This window comes from Ceratotherium simum, chromosome 21 (genome assembly GCF_057802395.1).
Source record: "Ceratotherium simum simum isolate JZ-2026a chromosome 21, ASM5780239v1, whole genome shotgun sequence".
Lineage (NCBI taxonomy): Eukaryota > Metazoa > Chordata > Mammalia > Perissodactyla > Rhinocerotidae > Ceratotherium > Ceratotherium simum.
Genome location: NC_141920.1, coordinates 15,768,863 through 15,790,313, shown reverse-complemented (window position 1 = coordinate 15,790,313; position 21,451 = coordinate 15,768,863). Strand labels below are relative to the sequence as shown.

The 21,451-nt window shown below is 40.0% G+C and overlaps 1 protein-coding gene across 1 annotated transcript; it reads right to left on the bottom strand.

Annotated features, from left to right (window-relative positions):
- Positions 1-892: 892 nt before the first annotated feature.
- On the bottom strand, positions 893-13,839 carry WFDC8 (WAP four-disulfide core domain 8). Its single transcript, XM_087444879.1, has 6 exons — positions 13,802-13,839; positions 9,099-9,208; positions 5,808-5,948; positions 4,193-4,360; positions 1,994-2,134; positions 893-1,032 (listed from the first exon to the last, which is right to left on the bottom strand). Exons 1-6 carry the CDS (start codon positions 13,822-13,824, stop codon positions 893-895), a joined length of 723 nt encoding a protein of 240 aa, XP_087301005.1. The 5' UTR covers positions 13,825-13,839.
- Between the last annotated feature and the right edge of the window lie 7,612 nt (positions 13,840-21,451).

The following is a 21,451-nucleotide window of genomic DNA, read 5'->3' as shown; positions in this document are numbered from 1 at the left end:
TAAAATTTACAGAAGAGGAGGTAGAGAGCCTGTACAGACTATAAGATGAAATACAGAAAAATTAGTAAAAATATACCATTATAGAAGAAAAAAAAAGATGCTTTTGGAGCTGAATTTTTTCTAGCCTTCAAAGAACAGAGAATTGATACATTATTAAAAATATTACAGATCATAGGAAAAATAGGTAAGTTTCCCATACTAGTTTTTTGAAGGTAGTATGACTCAAATAGCAAAATAAATATCATAGATCTATTTTCCTTTTGACTATAGATGTGAAAATTCTAAATAAACTATTTGCTAAAAGAACCAACAGTGTATTAATACAAATATACCCTCAATATGATTAAAGTCATTCCAGGAATGCAAGGATGGTTCAACATATGAAAATTTAATAAAATAAGTTATTATACCAACAAATTAGAAGAGAAAAATCATTACATGACTAGATGCTTAAAAGGTATTTGATAAAAATCCAGCAGTAATTTCCAATAGCAGTTGTAAATGAATAAAAAGGAAACAACCCAAGTGAGATAAAACCTATTTATCACCAAACCCAATAACAAATGTCATTTTATACAGCAGGAGACATTGATTTTAAAATAAAGAACTAGACAGGGATAGATGTCATTGCCTTTATTTTCAACATTATTTCAGAGGTTCTGCATAATATAAGAAGACAAGAAAACAAAGTAAGTCACGAAGTTGGAAAAAAGAAGAGTCAAATTTATCATCATTTTCAGATGATATGATTATATATAAAATCAAAGTAACCTCATTAAATATTGTTACACTTAAGACAATTTGGCAAAGTAGTTGAATACAAGACAAAATTGATAACTTATTATGCTACTCATGGTTAATCACTTTGATGATAATATTTTCCACTTACTATTCACTTTTGGGGTTCCAGGCACTTCAGTCCACAACGTGAACAGCACTTTTCTGACACTGGGCAATCATTATCTTGCAGGCACTTGGGTTTATCAATCTTGGTACACACTGAGGGCTTGCGTGGGCAGAAACCTGCTTTGACTTTATGGGGTAAAACAAGACACTTGACCTTGAAATACTTGATAATAGTTTGAGACAAATTTGGGGAATCTTGGGGACCTTAAACAGGGTTTCCTTCTGGTTAAGCCTCTTACCCTTCCCCCTAGAGTAACAATAGAGTTGAGGAGGCAGAGTATCAACTTTCTAAGCTAATAATTCAAGGAGCATCAAAAAGTCTTGCCATCTCCAACTTATAAAATTTGATAGGATTCCTGCCGGCCCCTACAGAATTAATGGCTTTGAGTTATCTAATCCCAGAGTACCAGAGGTAGAAAGAATATTAAAGAGCACCAAGAACTTCCTTGTTTTATAAATTGTAGAAATTGAGGACCTTATGGGGGAAGTGAGTTGCCTAAGGCCACACAGAAAACCAGTAGGAAAGTTGCAGTTGAAAAGCCTTTGACTCCTTCCGCCATAGCATGCTGTACCTCAAAACACTGACAATCCCTGGGACCAGATATACTATGGCAGCACTTTGTGGGGGAATTACCACTAGCCTTAGAGGCTGGAGAGTTCACTTCTACCCCAACAGCATTTGCTACCAATCTTTCCCACAGCACACCTTACAGGATGTGAATATGTTGTGCACGCTCTGAAGTTCTATGCAGACATAAGGGCTTATTGGGAATATACCTAATGGTTATGATGTTTTTTGTATGAATAAGTGGATATTATCACCTTGTAGGCCACTGAGACTCAGAATAAATAAGTTTTCATGGGGAAAAATGGAGAGTGATACTATGCATGATTGGCTTTGAAGAATAGCACAATAGTGTCCCGAGATCAAGAGGGCAACATGAGGGAATTGGTTAGGCATTAAAAGGGGACAGGTTCCCAAGAGACCTCTAAGGCCACCCTAAGGGGCATCCCCCATTCCATGGGACAGCATGACATCCTTAACATACGCCCAGTAGACTTCAGGAGGTATATCCCCAGTCCTCACCTGTCCAGGCCATGGCACAAACAAAGCCACACATGGATTCACAACATTTTTCAGTTTGGGGGCAATCGATGTCACTCTTACACGAAGCTGAACACTCCATACGGTTCTTGAAAGGGAAGCGTGGGCACTGTCCTTCCTTGACTGAAACAAGAGCAGATGTGAGCTCCTTCAAACCCCACCCCATCCCATTACTTCAAACTTTCCTTCTCTTCAAAACTAGTATCTCTTTCTGTGATTTGGTTAACTGTATTCTGTCCACCTCCAGTAGACTGTGGAGGAATGAAATGCCTCACCATATTATGGGATGTACTACAAAGAGAGTTATGCTTGGTGTTTGAAGCCTCAAAGTAAAGTCCCAGTCTTGCCACTTAATGAGTGACTTCAGTTTCCTTCTCTATAAAACAGGAGTAATTATGTGAAATGTACACAAATCAATGCAAGCCATTTTAAGGGATTTGGTTCTACATTGAATGAAGAGTGACATGCTCTGACTCACATTTTGAAACGATCATTGTGGCTACTGTGTTGATAATAGACTACAAGAAGGGAAGGATAGAAGCAGGGAGACCTGCTAGGAGGCTGTTGCAGTAATCCAGGTGAGAGATGGCATCTCAGATCAGGGTGAGAGCTGTAGAGGTGGGAAAAAGTGGTCAGATTCTGAATCTATTTTCATGGTAGAACTAAAATGATTTCCTAACTTCACGGATGTTGATTGAGAAAGAGAGGCATCAAAGGTGATTTAAAAGGCTTTTTTTCAACCAAGATGGGGAGAGCTATGGATAGAACAGGTTTGAGGTGAGAGAGCAAAGATAAGGGGTTCTGTTTTAGACAAGGTAAGTGTGAGGTGTTTGTGAGATCCAGATGGAGGTGCAGAGTAAGCAGTTGGAGTTTGAGAGTCAGATTCAAGCTGGAGATACAACTTTGTGCGTCACTAGGACATAGATGGTATTTAAATCCATTCTTCAGGATTTTGTGCATGTCTCCTGTTGTCCTCATCTGATTGTAGATTCTATAAGGGCGGGGAGTATTTCTTTTTTTGTTCTTCTTCTTCCTCAAGGCAGACTCAGACAAACTATGGTGTGTTTAACTCTCAGAGCTATTGTCAGGTTCTCTTTGAACCCCAAACCTAAATTTCCCATAAACAAGCCCAAGCCCATTTCCTTGGCCTCTTCTTCTTGTTGGCTCCCGAAAGAGGGCCAAGGTCTTGCCCATAATGCCATGATTCCTTACAGCACCCCACAAAGGGAAGCTCGTGGTCTTAGTTTCATTAGGTCAGGCCACAGGATTTCCTCAGCCATTCAGGCTCACTGGACCAATGGAATTAAAATTTTTGCTCTACTCCTGACCCACTGTGAATCCTTGGGCGACTGACTTTACTTCTCTGACTCCGTTTCCTTGTGTTAAAATGGTGGTGATGGTACACTTTTCAGCCTGCCTTACAGAAACTGAGGTCAAAATTCTAATGCTGCATTTTGAAGATCAATAGTCACCATCTCAACTAGTACTATTTAGTGAGCCCATACTACTGAACAGCCACCATATCTCTGTGTCCTTGATCATATATAATCCTACCAACAACTCAATGAGGTATTTGTTATTACTCTAGGATTACACGGGAGAGAACTGAAACTCGAAGAGGTGAAGAAATTTGCAGTACATGGGAAAAGTAGGATTTTAATCCAGGTCATTTGGCACCTAAGCTCTGTAGCACACTCTCTCCCAACATTACCGGTGATGGTCGTTATACTACGGAATGAATCCACAGCCTTCACCTCCATCCCACCCTCCTCTTCACCTACTCCATGCTCTACCCCTACTCCATGGGGTTTCAGAGCTGGCCTGTCTATGCTTCATTCTTGAGTGAGTCCTCAGGTGATACTCAACAGGTCAACATAATGAAGAAACACCTGTTTCCAAGGGGTAGACCTGGCTCTCAGGTCCTCTTGGTCAAAGTTTATTAACACTTTACATGTGCTATCTCATTTTTTGGCACAAATTCATTAGGTAAATACATTTTATAGATAGGAAAACTGAAACTCATAAAAGATAGGCAACTGACACAAGACTACCCAGCCAGTGAATGACAGAGTTAAGACTTGAACCAAGGCAGTTTAACCTCAAAGCCCGAGCCTGTAACTGTGCTGGTACACTATTTCTAGTTAGACTAGGCCCCCAGATTGCCAGGGATATAAGTCTTACCCATTAATGAGCAAGCCTTATTGCAGTCGTCCCTGTTGAAGAAGTTGTTGGCATTCCCATGGCAGCCTCCATACATAAACGGTTTGCATAAACGATGTTCAGAGTCAAAATACCAGTGTCTGACATTATTCTTACAGTCTCCTGGGTCTAAGAGTAGCGTGCAGGGTTCTGAGGGCAAGAAGCAAAGAGGGAAGAACATAAAGGGCAGCAAAAAAGAGAAGGGGTCAGGCCCTCAGCCTTTGTAGAGTTCATGGTGTTACCATCCAAGTCATAGAATTAGCCATGGTCAATAAAAGTTCTACTCCTAGCTCTGCTACAAACATTCTGTATTGCACGGCATCTATGAGCATTATTTCTGCCTTGCAAAGGATATAGTGAAGAGCACCTGAGAATGCTTTGGAGCTGATCTTTCTTCTCCACCGCTCTGAGCATTGGGAGGGCAAGACTTGTTCAGCAACTATATCCAAAGTGCTTAACAAAGCGCCTGGTACATAGAAGGAATGAAATCCTGAGAAACAAAAAAAGCAGCCCCTCATGTCTAGAAACTGATCCAATGCTCACAGCCAAGCCATGTTGTTTTCCTGTTGGACATAAATAATTTCACAGGACTTCCACATCAAACAGGGTCACTCTGAGACCATGATAAAGTGAGACCAAAAAAAGATCACTGTGAAACCCACCAAATACCAAATACCTATGAATGATTTATGCTTCTCTCCCAATTTCAGCTTTATCCTCACTCTAGCCTGCCCTCTCTATAGATAAGATTCACTGAGATACTCAATCACAGAAATGCCCCCACTTTCTGACAGCACCCAATCTACAGCAAACCCCCCTTCCTTAGTTGTTAGCGCCATTCAGTCGGTTCTGACTCCTAACGATCCTGCGTACAGCAGAGCAGAACCCTGCCTGGTCTTTTTTGTGTCCTCCTCTCATCTTCTGGCTGTATCAGACAATAATCTGCTGCTATCCGTAGGGTTTTCATGGCCAATTTCCTTAGACTCTCCCCCAAATTACCCAATCAAATCCTCAATCCTAGAGTAGATTCTTTCTAACAGCCTCTTACTGAGATGCCTCAGGTTGTCTATGTTAAATATTCTTCTTCACTGCAATGAGTAATAAACCATATTGTTCAACTACAGGTGTGTTCCTGATGGTCTTTGGCCAAAGGGCATTGACGATAGACGTTTATTGCATGAATGAATCTACATAAAATGCATAGTTCTCTATTATTAGATGCCCAATATTTTGAGTTACCAGAAAACCTCCTTGAAGGCCAAAGAGTCCAAAAACAACCCCAGCATCTAAGCCGACTGAGGTTTATATTTGCCACAGTGCCAACAATAGTCTCTTGACACATAGTGAGCATGAAACAAGTATTAGTTATTTGTGAATGACTGAATGTTGGACCAAACATCAATATTATCCAGTTGATGTCCACCACGCCTAGAGTCATTGTTTATACTTAAGGGTTGGGAGTCTAATTAGAGAAGGAGAAAAGCATGAAAAGGCCTCTTTGTCCTGCCATTCAAGAGAATCATTCAACCAGTTCTGGACAGAGCAGGAAGTAGGGCATCTCATAAGGCACCTCTGCTCTCAGCCTGGATGCCACTACCTTGGTATGGATCCATGCACTTCCTTCCACAGGCAAAAGAGCAGCACTTCAGGTGTTCATGGCAGTGGAAATCCACTCTGCACAAGTCTGGAAGTTTAATCCTACAGGTGAGCCTCTCTTTGGGGCACAATCCTGGTTTCTCTGCAAGAAAGAAACGTCCAAATTCACATCCCTTGAGAGTTTCAGCATGGCAAATGTGAATAGTGAAATTCTCTCAGCCCTATCCTCTGCCTTCAACCTTCAGTTCTTGTTTTGCTTGTCTTTAGGGACTGGGTCTGCCTCTCACCACTCTTAATCCATTTAGATAAATCCGAATAAGGAATTTGTGCCCAGGTAGAACTGAAGGGGAAGCATCTTGGATTCCAGGGCAGGGGGTTAGATAGGGACCAAGACCCTTGCCTTAAACTCAGGAGCTCCTCTTGAAACTTAATATTTTAATGCCTCTAGTATCTTAGTTGATAGGGGGGATTAATTATTGAGGACTGGTGGAAATACTACGGAAATAGAAGTCAGGAGGCCTGATTTTGGCCCCCGACTCCTTGTGAGCTCAGAGCAATCGGAGTTCCACTATATGACTCCGCAGTTACCACTAAGGAGGGAAGAAATGGTGGAGTGGAAGGAGCGCTGTAAGAAAGACAGATCTGGCTTGGGAGCCTGACTCCAACACTACAAGCTAAATAATCTCGGGAAAAATGTCTTCCTTTGTCTGAGTCCTTAGTTTCCCATCTGTAAAATGAGAATTACAATCTCTACCTTACAGGCTGCTTATAAGAATTAACTGGGATGATGCCCATAATGCACTTATCATGGTGACTGGCACATGGTAAGAGCTTGGCACATGTGGGTTTGCTTCTTCCCTTTTTAGGGCTGGACATAGCTTCTTGATTTCAGAGCCTGTAGTAGGCAGAATTCTAAAGTTGCACCCTCAAGATTCCTTTTCTCTAGTTATTGAATCAAACACTCATTTAGGTACTGCTGTGAAGGGATTTTGTAAATGGAAATAAAGTCCCAAGTCAGCTGACCTTAAGATACAGAGATTATCTGACCCAGTCTGTTGAGTCCTTTAAAAAGAAGAGGTTATTTTCCCCCCACTGGTAGAGAAGAAGAGGTCAGAGAAATTTGAAGTATAAGAGGAATCCAACTGCTATTAGTAGCTTTGAAGATGGAGGAGGCTAGGTGCCCAATGAAGTTGACAGCCAGTAAGCAGACCTCAGTCCTACAACTGAAAGGAAATAATTCTGCTAACAACCAGTGAGCTTGAAAGAAAACCCTAAGTCCCAGATGAGAACTGCGGCCTTGGCTGTCACCTTGATTTCAGCCTGGTGAGAACCTGAGCAGAGAACCCAGATGCACCATGCCAGACTTCTGACCTACAGATGATTTGTTATCCAGCAACAGATAGCTAATACAGTGCTTAATATGGCTCCGTGGCTCTAAACTGAGCACCTCTCCAGTGGAATCTGACGAGAGGAGCATGATACTATTGAGTCTTGAAATTACAGAATTTTAGAATTGGAAAGACCATATTTGTCATTAGTATCAACCTCCTAATTTCATAGGTTAAAAAAAAAAATGAGACGAGGCCAGCCTGGTGGTGTAGTAGTTAAGTTCGCGTGCTCCACTTTGGCGGCCCGGGGTTGGCAGGTTTGGATCCCAGGTGCAGACCTACACACCGCTTATCAAGCCATGCTGCGGCAGGCATCCCACATATAAAGTAGAGAAAGATGGGCATGGATGTGAGCCCAGGGCCAATCTTCCTCAGCAAAAAGAGGAGGATTGGCGATGGATATCAGCTCAGGGCTAATCTTTCTCACCACAAAACAAAACAAAACAAATGAAGTCAGATAGGATAATATAGTGAATTAGAAGCAGGCCTGGGCCTTCCAATCCATTACTCACTCTAGAAGCCCCACATCTTCCCTGAGAACCGGCCACTAAGACCTTTAGTACTTTCCAACTATATTTCTTACCCTCATACCACTCAACACACCCTCCAAGAATGGCCTCAAGCTAAGAAGAGTATATGGTTCCTAATCTGGAGTGTACATTGAAATCATCTTTGCTTTTTTTTAGAAAATATAGACAGTGGACTGAATTAGAATCTCCAGACAGTGAGGCCTAGGGACTCACATTTTTAAAAGCACCCCAGGTGATCCTGAAGCAGGTGGTTGGGCACCATGACGTAGACTACTACTAGGGAACCACTGTTCTGGGTTTAGGCACAGGGGGAGTTAAGCAAGTCAAATGGGGACACCTCCAAAGAGGGAAATAGGCACAGAAACCTTGGGATTATGGAGACAAACTTCCCCTCTCACTATTGTCGACTCCCACCAGTTCTGCCTCCCTCCTGCTTCCCGGGGCCATTTAAACCTCTGTTTGGGTTTCAGTGTTGTAGCTCCTCTCCCCAGTGTCAGTTTGAACCTCACTTAGAATCCTCCTTCCTCCCTGTCAGCCCTTCTCAGCCACTTACCTTGTACGTACAGTCTCCTCTCTGATACACACACCCCAGGGGTTCCTCTGCGGTTACGGGGGATGCTCCCCAGATTTCTGGTCTCAGCCCAGCCCTGTCATTACTCGACTCATACTTCCTGGGTGATCACATCCATTCTCACGATCCCAGCTGATTTCCATATCTCCCTCCAGACCTGTCCTATCTTCCAAGCTAAAGACACTTATATCCAACTGCCTGAAGAAAACATCATTTGGGTATCTCATAAGTACTTCTGTTCCAATATGTTTAAAATTGACTTAGTGTCTCCCCATGCCTAAGCAGAGCCTTATTCTCTCTATTCTCATGTTGATATTTGGCATCAACAGTCCCCTAGTCTCTTATGAGAATCCCAAAATTCACTCCTCTCTCTCCACACCCCAGCATCCTATCAGTCATGGACGTGAGTCAATTCTCTCTCCTAAATCTCTCTCCAAACCCCATCTCTTCTCCCTCTTTACTACTACTTCGTCAGGTTGGCTCCTGACCTCCTCCGATCTCTCTCCTCAACTATCGCAACAGCCTCCTCACTGGTCCTCTACCCTCAGGCTCCTGCCTAGTGACTGATTGACTTTTTAAAAATTAAACTTGGAAAAGACATGTATCAGGAAAAGTTAGGGAAATAATTTTGGGGGGAGCAGGTGAGGGAAGGATTTGAAGGGCTCAGGGTGATTGAGTAGGGCTACTTCTCTGAAGCCACAGTAGGAGCGGCCTCATCCAATACGAGTCCTTGTCTTGTGTCCAACCCTCAGTCCCCAAGAATGCCTCCAAAGGAAGAGCGGCTGCAGCTTTTCTGAACTCACGTTTGACTCTTTTGCCTGGCGACGCAGATGTCTGCTCCAAAGAGAGGGAGAGAAGCACCAAGAGAGCCACATTCCTCCAGGAGAAGGTGGAGCTGTGGAGAGGAAGGTGCCTGTGTGGGATGAGAAGAGAGGCAGGGGTTAAGCACAAGCCATAGAGAGACACAAAGGAAACACAGAGGAACCTTAGAGATGTCCCATCAATTCCCTTAGTCCACAGATGAGAAAACTGAGACGCATCATGCGGAAGGGGTTTGTCTGAGAACAGGTGGAGAGTAGGGCAGGACCTTCAGTCCCAGGACCCTCCCGGTGGCCCCACACTCTGCCATGGTCTATAGGATGTCCTAGCAGACACTTGCCCATTGTCTTCCTCCTGGGGGAGAGGCCACACGTGAATGATCACAGGGACTTGTCTGGAACAGTTGCAGGGCTGGTTTGCCCAGAGTTGCTCCTGGGGCAATCACAGGCACTAGTGAACACCTTTTCTTTGCACCACTGATGACAAGAAACTGATGGTATGAGATTTTCAGGAGGAGCTGGCATATCCCACTGGGTCTTAGTGCCCCAGGAGCAAAAACGATCCCAGAAGACTTTGGGTTAAAAAAGGGATCTCTCTTATTCTGTTTGGTGCTATCCAAGCCTAGAAGTTTATGATACTCCCAGACAATCACATAAACAGATGGTCTTCCCTCACTCCCTCAAGTCTCCGTTCTCCATCTATCTCTTCCTGGCCCTTATGTATTTTTTTATTTTATGTTGTAAGGGACCGATAATACCTTACTGTATTACCTCTCTTGGAGTGACTGCATTTCAAAAACAGCAAGAGAGGAAGAAAGGGAGAAAGAGAGGGAGGCAGAAAGGAAGGGAGAGAGATAGAGAGAGAGAGAATGTCTTTATGCCAAAGTATCCATCTCTATTATTGGTGGAACTTCAGACCCTGAGAAAGGGGTAGAGTCTTTTCCAGATCTCCTGAAGCCATACTATATGGTTGCCTGAGGGTAAAGACTCGTGGCAATTTATCTTTTTGGGGGGGGGGATTCAAATCCTTATTTTACATCAAATTTTACAATAGTTCCTGGACTATTCAGTAATGGGAATTTTGGCCCCAAACACAATGATCTTGATTTTGGTCCTGGCTTGGCCACTTACAGCTGTAGCTGTATCCTAGATCCTCAGTGTCCTCATCTAGAAAATGAGAATAATACAACCTACCTGGCAGCTCTGTTGTCATTGTGAGGATTAGATGAGACAGGGTGAAGACTATTCATGAGGTGGTATGGAATGGTCAAAAACTTATTGTTTGCAGTTGGAATGAGTTCACATCCTGGATCCCCCACTTACCAGCTATGTGATCTCGGCTCGGTTGCTTAACCTCACTGAGCCTCAGTTTTTCATAAAGCATACTTCATAGGTATGAGAATTAATTGAACTATTGTGTGAAGCATGGTGACTGGCATATAATGAGTGCTTAATATATTTTGGTCAGTAAACAAATAATATAGTGAATGCCAAAAAAAAAAATGGTACCTATTCTCTTTTTAGCTTTTGAGTTCCTAGTCAAAGACTGTGTATGTCATTACTTCAGTCTCCCCAAAAGATTAGCCAAAAAGCCCTATGGTGCCTTAAATTCTTAAGATCAAGTCACCCTTTTGGTGTGAAATTTTACCCTTTAACCTAGTAACACCTACTAACCAAGTCTTGAGAATTCATTGATCAGATTAGCTTGTAGTCAGTAGGAAGCGGAGCTCATGGAGTGGAGTGGAGGGAGAGACAGATTAATAGGATTGCAAATATATAGGATGTCAAATTATAATTTTTAGTATAAGTATATCCTGTGCAATATAAGGACCATAGTTATACTAAAAAATTATTCCTTATTTATCGGACATTCAAATTTAATCGGTCATCCTGTATTTTTTATTTGCAAAATCTGGCAACTTTAAAACAGAATGAATCCATTTTGATTGAAGGGGGATTTGTTTGGGCAAGAAACTACAAAACATGGGTCCTGTGGGGAACAAGTAAATGTGTATGGGGGTGATGCTCCGTGGGGGCCTTAGGGAACTGGGACAGACCTGGAAGGCATAGGCGCAGGGTGCTGTAGAAATAACAACGAACCAGGAATGAAAAGAACTTGGATTGAAGTCCAGCTTCCACCAACAACTCATTATGCCAATTTGGGTTAGTTTGATCTCAGTCTACCCATCTGAAAAATGAGTGGATTCAACAAAATCAGTCCTATTCATGCTTGCGTACTCATACCCCAGAGGACACAGCAGGATTTTCCAGAGGGTACACAGGCACAGATGGATTTAAGGACATTACATCCTGGTTCATAAATTCCACATTTACTTTTTCCAAAGTTGATCTGCCTGAGAAAAAGCCTGCAGTCTGCAGTTCTCCTTTTCTATCTTTCTTTCATAAAGTCCTCCTTCCTCTAAAAAAAATAACAATAAAATAAAAGAGAGAGAGAGGGGCATACTTCTTACCTATCTCTTGCATGTCTCCAAACGGTAAAAACTTCTGAGTTTCAAACAAAGGAACAATTTGAGAATGCATTTTCCTGAGGATGCTTCCCCAGGAGCAAAGCAAATAAAGTGTGGGTGAGAAATACTAAGGGATCAGTACTTTGTTTTATTCAGGTGACAAACTCATAGGAAGCCGTTGTCCCTTTAGCTCTCTACCCAGAATTAAAATTCAGAAATGCGATGGTTGCCGCAGGGATGTGAATTAAAACATTTCTTTCAACTGAAAAATGAAGTCAGTCTTTTTGTGGGAGAAAGTAGTCTGATTTGGTTGATTGAGGACTGACTTTGCCAGTTAGTTGATTTGGTTAACATTTTTTAATAAATATAGTGAGTAAATCTGTGGCATCAAAGTTTAAAAATATATATATTTAGAACACGCAGTAAGATAAAAGCATTTTATAAAAAATATATTAGTAAAGGTCTATCAAAGTTAATTTTTTTAAAACTTTCCAACACTTACAGAGTATATCAGATAAAATAAGGTGTCTAAATAAAAGAGTAATGGGTATAATTAACAACATTATTGATCATTTGGTAAATGCTGGTAAAGCCTTTTTGGTAAACTTTCCAAAAATTAAGAAAATCACTTGTGATTTGTGATCAGTATTCTAATTACTAGGAAACAAATTCTTTTCCAGCATAAGGTTTCCAATTTGCTGCCTTTATAAAAATTAAAAGAGAGTTTAATCAAGCTGTTGATTAATATTTAAATTTGATCATTGAAATAATTTTTGATCATAGAGTATTATGTGATTTTGGGCAGCTCACTAGAAGTTCAAAGAACCAAGTCACAAACGTATAACAAAACTCCTTTTTAGTGTGTGTGAGGAAGACTAGCCCTGAGCTAACATCCGATGCCAATCCTCCTCTTTTTGCTGACGAAGATTGGCCCTGGGCTAACATCCGTGCCCATCTTCCTCTACTTTACATGGGACACCGCCACAGCATGGCTTGACAAGCGGTGCATCCGTGCGCACCTGGGTTCTGAACCCGCAAACCCAGGGCCACCAAAGCGGAGGGTGTGCACTTAACCACTACGCCACCGAGCTGGCCTCTAACACAACTCTTTCTCTTCCTGTGCACTTATTATATCATTAAGAGATGCGTCTCTATAGAATTTTGTTTATCAATAAAATTTTGATTTATCAATAGTTTCAATGTATTTATTATTACGTAATTTAAAATAACAAATGGAATGAAAAATCAATCCACAAGAAAAAATTTTATTCCTAGAGTCTTATGGTCACAGTGAATGAAAAAATTAAATTTTAACTTATACACATTTTTATCGCATAGCAGTATGAAAAGGTCATGAATAAAAGACTATTGAGCATAAGATTATATTCCATTAGATTAAAAGTCTGTGTGGCAAGAGGAATGCAAATAGGAGTTCAAGGAGACGGAGAAGTGTTGTAAAATTTCCAACTTTTAAAGTGCTCTTCATGTATTTTTTAAATGGATGATTGTGGGTATCAAATTAGTATGGTATTTTGACCCCAATGGATTCACTTTTTAAAGTGATGTAGCAGTTTGAAAAAAAATTAATACTTACAACATGTTTGCATAATGTGTTTGAGACCCATTCATGTTGTTGTGTGTTATTTGTACCTTTTTATTACTAAGTTATCGTCCATTGAATGGATGTACCAGGGGTTGTTTATCCATTCACTAGTTAACGGACGTTTGCATTGTTTCCAGTTTTTGGCGATTATGAATAAATCACCTAGAAACATTTGCATACAGGACTTTGTATGAACACAAGTTGTCATTTCTCCTGGGTAAATACCAAGGAGTGGGATTGCTGGGCGATATGTTAAGTATTTGTCTATAAGAAACTGCCAAACTGTTTTCCAAAGTGGCTGTACCGTTTGGCATTTCCACTAGGAGTGTATGAGAGTTCCGCTTGCTCCACACACTTGCTAGCACTTAGTGTTGTAAATGTTTTTATTTTAGAAATTCTAATAGATGTATAGTGATAAGATTGCAAGATATTTTAAGACATTAAAGTAATTAGCTTAAATTTCTGGGACATGAAGAATCTAAGTCACTTAGAATGATGGTGGGGAGATTTTTCCTATTTCCCGACTTTCCTTAGGACAATGTTTCAAACCCTGTGGGCTCCATGGTTCCTGAGCCTGGCTGGTCAGGAGCTTTCCCAGCCCCCATCATTGAACCTACCTCTTTGCCCAGCTTCCCCACATGGCAGAGGTTGCTCTTTGCAGTAAACTGAGGAGTATTTTGCAATGGAAAGGTCTACAGATGGCCAGGAGCTGGAGGAACAGTGTGAATTTCCAGGCTACAACCTTTGGGAACTACGGGTAAGGCCCCACTATGACTCCACTACATCCCACAACCTCCCCTGCTCCCCCACAGGGAGCACACCCAGCCTCAGATCCTGTGTCCGTGGCTGAGAGGTCCTTGCTCACATCTTCCTCATCCCAACGGTATGGAGTGTCTCCTGCATGGCTACTCAACCAATAATGTGCTTTTAGCCTCAGTCACTGGGCAGGAGACCCGGAGGAGGACAATTAGCTCCGTGGGTCTCTTGAATACACCTTGCCCTAAGCTCAGGCAGAGTAAGTAGATGCCTCCTCCAAACACACGACCTTCTAAGTAACTCCTACTCAGCTGCCTACATTCCGATACTGAGGAAAGACAGTTTCTAAGCATGGAGTGTGGAGCGTTGTATAGAGTGTGTTCTTTAAGTAGCTTAAATCTTTCTAATTTTTTTGTCTCGACCTATCAATAATTGAGAGAGGTGTGTTGAGGGCTCTCAATGCAGCCACAGATTTCTCAATTTATGCCTGTAATTCCATCAATGTTTGTTTAATGTATCCCGATTCTATTGATTTAGGTAAATACGAATGCATTCCTGGTGAATTGAATCTTTTATCATTATATAGTGACCTCCTCTCTATCCCTAAAATAAATATTCATCTAAAAATTTGCCTGGATTTCCTTCCATCTTTTTGCTTTCTACCTTTCCATGAACTTATTTTCTATATTTATCTTTCAAACAGTGTAAATGTAGATTTGAAAAAAATCCAATCTTTACTCATTAATTACCATTTATGGGCATTAATGACCTCTTTGGATTCATTTCTACAATCTTATTTTGAGTTTTCTACAGTCTATCCTCATTATTTGCAGATTCGGCATTTGAAAATTTCTTTTGTTTTTATTTTTTTGTCAAACTACTCAATAGCAAGAAAACAACCCAATTAATAAATGGCAAAAGACTTGAAGAGAAATTCCTCAAAAGAAGACATGCAAATGGCCAACAGGTATATGAAAAAGTGCTCAACATCACTGATCATTGGGGAAATGAAAATCAAAACCACAATGAGATATAGCCTCACATCTTGTTAGAATGGCTATTATCAAAAGGATAAAAGATAACAAGTGTTGGCAAGGATGTGGAGAAAAAGGAACTCTTGTGCACTTTCAGTGGGAATTTAAATTGGTACAGCTACTATGGAAAACAGTATGGAGATTTCTCAAAAAATTAAAAATAGAACTACCATGTGATACAGCAATCCTACTTCTGGGTATATATCCAAAGGAAATGAATGCAATATCTTGAAGAGATATCTGCACTCCCATGTTCATTGTAGCATTCTTCACAATAGCCAAGATATGGAAACCATCTAAGTGTGCATGGATGGAGGAATGGATAAAGAAAATGTGATATATATGAATATTATTCACCCTTAAAAGAATTTTGTTATTTGCGTCAACGTGGATGAACCTAGAAGATATTATGCTAAGTGAAATAAGCCAGACACAGAAAGGCAAAAAGTGCGTGATCTCAGTTTCATGTGGAACCTAAAAAAGGTGAACTCATAGAAGTAGAGAATCGAATGGTGGTTGCCAGGGACTGAGGGATGGGGAAATGAGATGCTGGTCAACGGGTACAAGCCTTCAGTCACAAGAAGAATTAAGTTCTGAGGCTCTAATGTACAACATACTGACTATAGCTAATAATACTGTAATGTATACTTAACATTTTCTAAGAGAGTAGATCTTAAGTGTTCTCAATACACAAAAAGAGAGGTGACTATGTGAGGTGATGGATGTGTTAATTAGCTTGTTTGTGGTAATCATTTCACAAGATATACCTATATCGAAATGTTATGATATATACCTTAGACACAATTTTTGTCAATCATACCTCAATAAAGCTGGAAAAAATTTTAAAAAAGAAAGTTTCACTGGGTATTCAGAACTAGATTAACAGTTACTTTCTTGCTAGCACTCTGAAAATATATTTCTACTCTCCTCTAGGCTTCTGTGGCAACTCTTAAGAAATCCTCAGCTGGTCAAATGATTTCTTTCTTTTTGTTTGTTTTTCTACTTCAGTTATATATTTCATTTCTAGGTATTCTATTTGGTACTTTTTCAATATTCTGGTCATTTTTATGTTCTCCTTCACCTTAGTCATGCTGTTATTGCCATCTTTTGTTTTTTTCCTTTCCTAAGCACTTTTATTTTGTACTCTGTATATAGTAATTCCAATATCAAAAGTCTTCGTGGATCTCTGCTGTTTCTCTTGACATTTTTTCATCTTTTCTTGTTTTCTTAAACTGTGTGTGAATTTTTTTCTTGTGAGCTCTTCTATTTAATGGAAGCTTATCTTTAATGGCACTCTATCTGTGGAATTTCTTGGAATCCTATATTTAAGGGAGCATTTTCAAAATCAGTTTGTTTTACATATTACCCTAACAACTCAAGCTATTTTGAATTAAATTGTTAGCTTCAGATTTCTCAGGTTACACACATGTGCTAATTCCTGCACCACTGTCGTGTAAGGAAATTAGCTCACAGTTATAAATTCTTGGAGGAGTCTTTTTTCCCCACTCTACTGAATGGATAAATAAAATATGGAATATATATACAATAGAACATTATTCAGCCTTTAAAAAGAAGGAAACTCTGACACACACTACAACGTGCACGATCCTTGAGGACATCATACTAAGTGAAATAAACCAGTCACAAAAAGATAAATACTCTATGATTCCACTTCCCTGAGGTACCTAGAGTAGTCAAATTTACAGAGACAGAAACTAGAATGATGTTTCCAGGGACTGAGGGAGCAGAAATGGGGAGTTATTAATTAATGGGTACAGAGTTTCAGTTTTGCAAGATGAAAAGAGTTATGGAGATGGATGATGGTGATGGTTGCACAACAATGTGAATGTACTTAATATCACTGACTGTGTAGTTCTGAATAGTTAGGATGGTAAACTTTGTATGATGTGTATTTTACCACAATTCAAAATAATGGTAATAAAGGAAAAGGCACTTTTGATTTCTGCTCAGTGATGTAAAGAACTGAATAAACCTCCCAAACGTACACTGAAAAAAGCTGGACAACTTTTCTTGAACTCACCAGAGTGCTGAGATCACAAGGCAACCAACAAGTCCAGAATCTAGGGCAAGACAGGCACCTGCAGAGAGAAGCCGTGAGCGTTGACGACCTGGGGAACATGAGCCAGGTACCAGTAGGAAGAGTTCAGCTAGGGGGTTGCAAATTGCTGGAGGCTGAGTGTTCAGTGGCAAAACAAAGTGAAGTCTTTGGGGCTGCAAATACAGGGGGGAGTCCACACCTTCTTGTAGACGTTTCCTCCAGGAATCCCACTGGGCACACATAGAAATGATTTTCAGAGTTCTGAAAAAGTCTCCCTTGTGGTGTAGAACTGGAGAGGCGAGAAAAGGACAGGAGCCTTTATGGAAGGGGCAAGGAATTCCACCTGGAAGTTTTCCTTTCTTTCCTACTGAGCAAAAGCTTTAATCTTGGGAGAGAGGAGCACACTGTTGCCCTAAGGGTTCAAGTGAAATCTCACTGCAGCTGGAGGAGGGGCAGAAATATTTGCCAGATTCAGAAATTTGTCCTGGGGCTGGGGAGAAGGCGGGATCACTAAGCATACCACATCCCTGAGACCCACAAACATCGTGTCTACTTAAGACTGAGACTTAATCAGAATGACAGAGAATGGACCCCCAACCACCTGCACCCCCCTTCCCCCCATGCTAAAAGCATGAGTAACAAGTAACTTGCAAGAGAAGCTGCGAGTGGAGCAGACATCTGGAAAAAAAACCTCTGGAGAATCCAGCTTCACCCTAAACACAGGTATGTGTGTTCTAAAGATGGAATTTGAACTTTGTGGTGCACTCAAGGTAACCACAGCAACAATAAACCGATAAACTGCAAACTTAGCCAGCTCTGAATTAGATTAACACCGAGTTTCACACTAAAGGCTAGTAGAAAAAAGGTGAGCCCATTTCCAGGGATAAAAACTTTCCTGGTTTTGGTTCCTTGTCGCTCCCACTGAATACAGCTATAAAAACAGAAAGTAAGTAATTGCAGGCAGATTGGGACAGAAGACTACAATTCAAGCACCACATTACTGGTGATGAGTTTACTGGGATTTTTTCCATCTGGTATCCCCTGGCCAACCTGGAAACAAGAGCTAGAGTGCAGATAGAGAATCTCAGGAGAAACCCTCTAATTTGGGCTTCATGCATGGGAAAGGGAATTTGTAACACTTAGAGGAGGTCAGAAATCCCCTATTTTTTTCTCTTTCTCTCCTTTGTTCTTCTGCACCCTAGCCCCTAAGAAATCCTATGGTTAGTGATGGCAGCAGCGGGTACGGGAGGTGGAAGGAGCCAAAACTCGGAGGGTGGGGAATCTTCCTCTGTTGGGTGCAGCTGTAATTCTAAGAGAGTGGGTGGATGGCCACTGCCCCTGTTTCTTTTTTCTCTTTTTGTTCTCCCGCCCTTTGCCCTGGATGTGGATGCAGTGGTGCAAGTGCCTAGCAGAGCAGGGTAATCAAAGCCCCAGCTTTTGGGAGCCTTGGGGAAACAGAAGGTAGTGGGGACATCACAGGGGGAGGAGCTCAGGAAAGTGAACCCATGAGGTTGTTTATTTACTCCTAGGTTCACCTCCAAGCTGTGCATGCTTGCTCGTAATCCTATTTGACATACTTTGAGAAATGAACTAAGAGATACACCACCAACTAGGTCCCAGACTAGCCACTAGGTGGTGCCTATGCAGGGCAGATACTAAATGAACTGCAAAGGCTTGGAAAACTGAACTGACGTTGGAACCATAACACACAGAAGACTGGTTGAACTTTTCAGCATGAACCTAACCATTTCAATTACCTTTGAGAACAAAATATCAACCTTCACCATTGGATTTAAATTAGACTCAGAGTCTCATAACATAATATTCAAAATATCCAGTATGTAATCCAAAATCATGCAGCATATGAAAGAAAAGGAAAATACCAACTCAAATGGAAAAAGACTATCAAAAGACTCCAATTCCAAGATGAAATAAATGTTAGATTTATCTGACAAAGACTTTAAAGCAGCTATTATAAAAATTATGTAGCAAGCAATCGTGAACACTCTTGAAACTGATGGAAAAATAGAAAGTCTCAGCAAAGAAACAGAAGATACAAAGAAGAAGATCTTTCACCTCCTCCTCGGTTAAATTATTACTAAGTCATTTATTGCCCTTGATGCCATTGTGAATGAGATTGTTATCTTTATTTCTTTTTTAGAGAGTTTGTTCTTGGTGTATAGAAGTGCAACTGATTTCTGTATATTGATTTTCTATCCTAAAAGTTTACTGAATTTGTTTCCTAGTTCGAACAGTTTTTTGGTGGATTCTTTAGGATTTTCTATATATCAGATTATATCATCTGCAAATAGAGAAGATTTTACTTCTTTCTTTCTGATTTGGATCCGTTTATTTTTATCTTGCCTGATTGTTCTGGCTAGGACTTCCAGTACTATGTTGAGTAAGTACGCATAAGATAGGATGAGAGAGGGCACCCTTGTCTTGTTGCTGAACCTAAAGGAAAAGATTTCAACCTTTCACCATTGAATATGATGTAAGCTGTGGGTTTGTCATATCTGGTCTTTATTATATTGAGATATGTTTCTTCTATACCCAATTTGTTGAGTTTTTATCATGAAAGGATGTTGTATTTTGTCAAATGCTTTTTCTGCATCTATTGAGATAATTATATTATTTTTTATCTTTTTTTCTATTAACATGTTATATCACATTTATTGATTTGTGTGTGTTGAAACATCTTTACATCCCAGGGATAAATTCCACTTGGTCATGTTGAGATCCCTTGAATATACTGTTGAGTTTGGTTTACTAATATTTTGTTGAAAATTTTTGCATCTATATTTATCAGGGATATTGGCCTGTAGTTTTCTTTTCTCGTAGTGTCCTTCTCTGGCTTTGGTATCAGGGTAATGCTGGCCTCATAAGATGAGTTTAGGAGTTTCACTCCTCTTCAATTTTTTGGAAGAGTTTGAGAAGAATTTGCATTAATTCTTCTTTAAATGTTTAGTAGAATTTACTAGTCAAACCATCTGGTCCTGGGCTTTTCTGTGTTGGGAGACTTTTGATTACTGATTCAATTTCCTTACTCGATATTGGTCTGTTTAGATTTTCTATTTCTTCACGATTCACACTTGGTGGGCTGTATGTTTCCAGGACTTCACCCATTTCTTCTAGGTTATCCAATTTGTTGTTATATAATTGTTTGTAGTGGTCTCTTATGATCCTTTGTATTTTTGTGGTATCAATTGTAATGTCTCTCTTTCATTTCTGATTTTATTTATTTGAGTCTTCTCTTATTTTTTCTTACTCAGTCTAGCTAATGGTTTCTCAATTTTGTTTATCTTTTAAAAAAATGGCTCTTAGTTTCATTAATTCTTTCTATTGTTTCATTTGTTTCTGCTCTGGTCTTTGTAATTTCCTTCCTTTGCTAACTTTGGGCTTAGTTTGTTCTTCTTTTCTGGTTCCTTGAGGTGTAAAGTTAGGTTGTTTATTTGAGATTTCTCTTTTTCTTAATTTAGGTGTTAATTGCTATAAACTTCCTTCTTAGAACTGCTTTTGCAGCACCCCATAGATTTTAGTATGTTGTGTTCCCTTTTCATTTATTTCAAGATTTTTTTAATTTCCCTTTTGATTTCTACTTTGACTCATTGTTTGCCCAGGAGTGTGTTAATTTTCACCTATTTGTGAATTTCCCAGCTTTATTCCTGTTATTTATTTCTAATTTTATACCATTGTAGTCAGAGAAAATACTTGGTATGATTGCAATCTTCTTAAATTTTCTAAGACTTGTTTATTGACCTATCACATGATCTATCCTGGAAAATGTTCCGTGTGCACTTGAGAAGACTGTGTATTCTGCTGCTGTTGGATGGAATGTTCCGTATATGTCTGTTAGGTCCATTTGGTCTAATGTACAGCTCAAGTCCAACGTTTCCTTGTTGATTTTCTGTCTGGATGATCTATCCATTGTTGAAAGTGGAGTATTAAAGTCCCCTACTATGATTATGTTATTGTCTGTTTCCCCCTTCAAATCTGTTAGCATTTGTTTAATCTATTTAGGTGCTCCGATGTTGGGTGCATATGCATTTACAATAGATATATCTTCTCTGTGAATTGATCTCTTTATCATTATATAAGGACCTTGTTTATAGTTGTTACTGTTTTTGGTTTAATGTATTTTGTCTAAGTATAGCTACACTTACTCTCTTTTGGTTTCCACTTGCATGAAATATCGTTTTCCATCCCTTCACTTTGTGCCTATGTGTGCCCTTAAAGCTGATATGAATCTCTCATAGACAGCATATAGTTAGTTCTTATTTTTTTAATCCATCCAACTACTTTATGCATTATGATTGGAGAATTCTATCCATTTACATTTAGAGTAATTATTTATAGATAAGGACTTACTAATGCCATCCTATTAATTATTTTCTGACTTTTTTTTTGTTCCTTTGTTT

Bases quoted from the DNA above. Each gene is read 5' to 3' on its own strand.
- WFDC8 (XM_087444879.1), bottom strand. From the start codon at position 13,824: ATGTGGGGAAGCTGGGCAAAGAG. The intron at 5,949-9,098 runs GTGAGTTCAGAA...TCTTTCTTGCAG, and splicing joins GCCAGGCAAAAGAGTCAAAC to AGAAACCAGGATTGTGCCCC. The intron at 4,361-5,807 runs GTAGTGGCATCC...TCTTGCCCTCAG, and splicing joins GTGCATGGATCCATACCAAG to AACCCTGCACGCTACTCTTA.